This window comes from Geospiza fortis, unplaced genomic scaffold (genome assembly GCF_000277835.1).
Source record: "Geospiza fortis unplaced genomic scaffold, GeoFor_1.0 scaffold54, whole genome shotgun sequence".
In the NCBI taxonomy this organism is placed as follows: Eukaryota; Metazoa; Chordata; class Aves; order Passeriformes; family Thraupidae; genus Geospiza; species Geospiza fortis.
Window position 1 is genome coordinate 6,762,669 of NW_005054301.1, and position 3,876 is coordinate 6,766,544.

Genomic DNA, 3,876 nt, shown 5'->3' on the forward strand with positions numbered 1-3,876 from the left:
TGGCTGAAGAAAATAAAAATAAATGAAAACTGTGTAATACTGTGTTTTGAAGACACTGGAGAAAAGACTTAAATTGTTGCATGGAACTATAAAGCAAGATTAACTGTGGATTCAATAACTGGGAAAACAAACCACAGAGCACTGTTATGAATTTTACTCACCATAGTAACATTGCTGTCCAAATGTTGTGACCGCCAGTGATTCCTGTGCTTGTTCAGGCTCTGAGTAATTAAAACAAAGTCAAATCTCAGTTTAACTCTGCAGGCATTTTATCCTAGCCACAAATATATGAAAAGTATATTTTATGACTTTCTATAAATCAGTAGATATATAGCCAGCGCAACTGGCTAAATAATTCCCATGCCTGTTAGCAGAAATGTAATTAAGAATCTCATGCTGGGATTTTGGAAGTAATGTTAAAGCTGAAGGTGTTTTGAAGGCTATTACATAAGGTTAAGCTGACGTAGTAAGCTTTAACAGTCTTCTAGACTTTTCTTGTTAGAACAATCTTAAGAAAAAACCCACTTTGATTTAATCCAAAAGCACACATAAAGCCAATATGCTGTTTCCTAACAGTGGTCTATATCTGTATCAGAGGTCTACAGAATTGTATGAAAAAAGGCAAGTGTGCTTTCCTAGCGCATTTCTTCTACCTGGCAGGAATCCTGTGTAGACAAACTGGCCTACTTAACAGTTACTTGTACACAGCTGTAAATGTTCTGTAGCAGAAGGAATTTGTCTCTCACTCTACTGTAGCTGTCAGCTGTATAAAAGACCGCTAAAAATGCTCAAAGTAACAGCAGCTGATGCAGTGGTTGAACAAGTGAATTCTGATGCTCTTTTTTGGTTTTAAATACTTTTTAGGATAGTCTCATATTTCACACTGTTAATTCTGGCACATATAAGACAATCAATTTGAGCATAAAAGAAATACCTATTCAGTGAATAGGTATTTCTTTAGATTTCTTTAGATTAGCCTTTAGATGTCAGTCTCCTTAGTTCTGCTAAAACCTTAGACTAAGCCTAATATACAGGATGCAATGTGATCCCTCACAGAAACAGAGGTAGCTCCGTTACTGTTTACAATGTAGATGCAGTAGTACAGATCTCCTCCTTCGCTAAATTTTCCTCCCTGAAAAAAACACGGTACATGAGCTCTTGCTGAGTTCAGTGCTAGAGCAGCTCCTAGCTGGTCACACCTCAGTACTTGAGGTACTCCTACAATGCAGCATCAATGCACTGTAAACATGCTGTCTGCAGCACTGGAGTCACAAATGACCTCTACCTACATTTTTATTATACTTGCCATTTCACCCTGTTTGAACTGTGCATAGAGAATAGAAGAATCATAGATTTGTGTTGGAAGGGACCTTCACAGGCCATCTAGTCCAACCCCTCTTCCATTGGCAGGGACATCTTCAACTAGATCAGGCTCAGAACCCCATCCAATCTGACCTTTAGTGTTTTGAGGGATGGGGCATCCACCCCTCTCTGGGCAACCTGTGCCGGTGTTTCACCACCCTCATTGCAAAAAAATACTTCCTTATATCTAATCTAAATCAACCTTTCTTCAGTTTAAAACTTCAGTAAAGCTTAGCTGAACTTAGAACCTTTACCCTTTGAGACGCTTAATTTTCTATTCTTCTTGTGTTACTTCAAGCAGGGTGCAAATGTATCAGGAAAGATTAAAGCCTGTGCTAACTTTACAACCTTACAAATATATTTTACCAAATCATTATGTCTCCTCATAATGGGTTGCCACCTCTGTCAACAGGTCCCTAAATGGACTGTATGAATGGACTTTATGAATCTCCTGATAGGTTAGAATCCACTTGGCTCTTAGTTCACGTTGAGTTCTGCAGAACATTTCTGCTAGCACTGTGTTTTGATGTAACTGCATAACATCACAGGGGTTTTTGTCCTTCCTCAACTACACCATAGCATTTAATCTAAACATGGACATATTTTTGTTGAAGGAGAATTTCTTAAATGTGACTCTCAAGAGTTTTAAAAGCCACACAGTATATGCTCAATTAGCTTTCAAGAACTTAAAACCCTTGCCTATAAACATCTATCCTGCTACAAAATCACAACACTTCTATACTACATATAAAGTTATCCCCTGTAAAGGACAGGAATGTTCTATGCAGACAGTGCAAGACTCCTCACAGACTATCTTGTACCTGACGAACAGCTGAGAAATTGGCCACTTGCTGCTGCTGCCACTTGAGCGTTGGAGAGTATCCTTCAGGAGCAGGCTGACATCCAGAAATCTGAGAAAACACTGGCAATAATTATAATGTAAAGAGAGCTTTATAAGAAGAATCCTTAAGAACAAGAGAATCAGTAAATGTTTACTGTCAGGTAAATAATATCCTTGAAATCTTCATCTAAGAAAGGTAATTTCATGACCATATTCAAGGCTGAGTTAAGATTTTGGTTTAGACAAACTTTTTTTGTTTGACTCTTCTCATATGTACATAAGGAGGAAAACTAAGTGTTCAAAATACATTGTCAAAGAATTACTTAAGGCCTTCCTTTCAGCAATTGTTCTGCTTTAATCTCCCTGCTTATAAAAAACAGGACACTGTTTCCTTATCTGCAACAGATACTATCAATCTTAGGCATTCTGCCTGTCAAGGTAGTAAGCTGAGGAAGACAGAAGACCATAAACCATCTAGAAAATTAAGTTTGATAGTTAGGTAGATATAACCTCTTTAAAGATTATCATGAAAGGGTTATTAAACAAAATCTTCCTACAAGTGTTTAAGAATGTCACTACACACAGATGAGACAGATGAAGAGAATGGCTACAGAAGTTACAAGGTCAGATCAGTATTAGAAACTTTTTCTGAGAAATCTAATAGTGAAATTTCAGATTACATCATTGTCATTGGAGAAAGGCAAACTATTTGAAAATAGATTAAAAAACAAGCTGGTAAGGCAAGGCAACGACAGAAAAATCTGCTTCAAGAGATTTGTTGGAAAAGTAAGGAAAAGTTCCAATAAAATATTCTTCCCAAAAGGAAAGAAGTGGTGCTAGAATTTCATCTAACTTTAGTAAAGCTTAGCTGTACTTACTATGGTTAAGCTAGATAAGACTTAAACCCAAAGACAGATATGGATATATTTTTCTTCTAAAATGTATGCAGGTTTTATGATTAAATAATTGTAAAATTTAATGCAACATTTGATTTCCTCAGACAGTAAAACAGTCTGTTGCGTATTGAATAGTATGGGGATTATCAATTTAATCAGTTAGAAAGACTGCTGTTACCCAGCAGCTGAGCAGGGGGTTCTTCAAACACATTTAGTTCTGTAGTTCTAAAAGCATCTAGCAGTACTATTTAGTTATGCCAATGACTCCCCCAAAATTAATACAAACATCATTATAGTAGCATCTTCCCCCTTTTTTTTTTCCTCTCAAAACATTTAAAAGCTCTCAAACTTACTGAAATGTTTACTGTCGGCTTCTTTTTCAATTTTCTGGGATCTATTTGTGCCACGACCACGTCAGGACATCGAGCTGCTTCAATCCTACAAAACAGAATCAAGTGGGCTGCATTTTTTCTTTCCTGTAACAGGTCGATACACACCGGATGTCTTTGAAATACTCATAAAAGCACGGAGGGACCAATCAAGATCATTGAGTCGAACTCCGTGCACAGACAGCCCAGAAATCACAGCCTGTGCTCCAGGGCGCTGTCCAAATGTTTCTCGAATTCTGCATGCCTGGTTCTGTGACCACTGCCTTGGGGAGCCTGTTCCGATGCTCAGCCACCTCTGGGTGAAGAACCTTTTCCTGATATCCAACCTAAACCTCCCCTGACACGGCTTCATGTCGTTCCCTCGAGTCGTGTCGCCGCTCACGAGAGG

At 38.1% G+C, this 3,876-nt stretch overlaps 1 protein-coding gene across 1 annotated transcript in view; it reads right to left on the bottom strand.

Annotated features, from left to right (window-relative positions):
- The window catches only part of GEMIN2 (gem nuclear organelle associated protein 2), a 7,986-nt gene that overhangs the window by 3,800 nt on the left and 310 nt on the right, over window positions 1–3,876 (bottom strand). The window contains exons 2-4 of the mRNA XM_031064634.1: window positions 3,453–3,575; window positions 2,184–2,273; window positions 162–221 (exon numbers count right to left, since the gene is read on the bottom strand). Coding sequence (XP_030920494.1) covers window positions 162–221; window positions 2,184–2,273; window positions 3,453–3,575 — 273 coding nt within the window. The remainder of the gene's footprint in view (window positions 1–161; window positions 222–2,183; window positions 2,274–3,452; window positions 3,576–3,876) is intronic.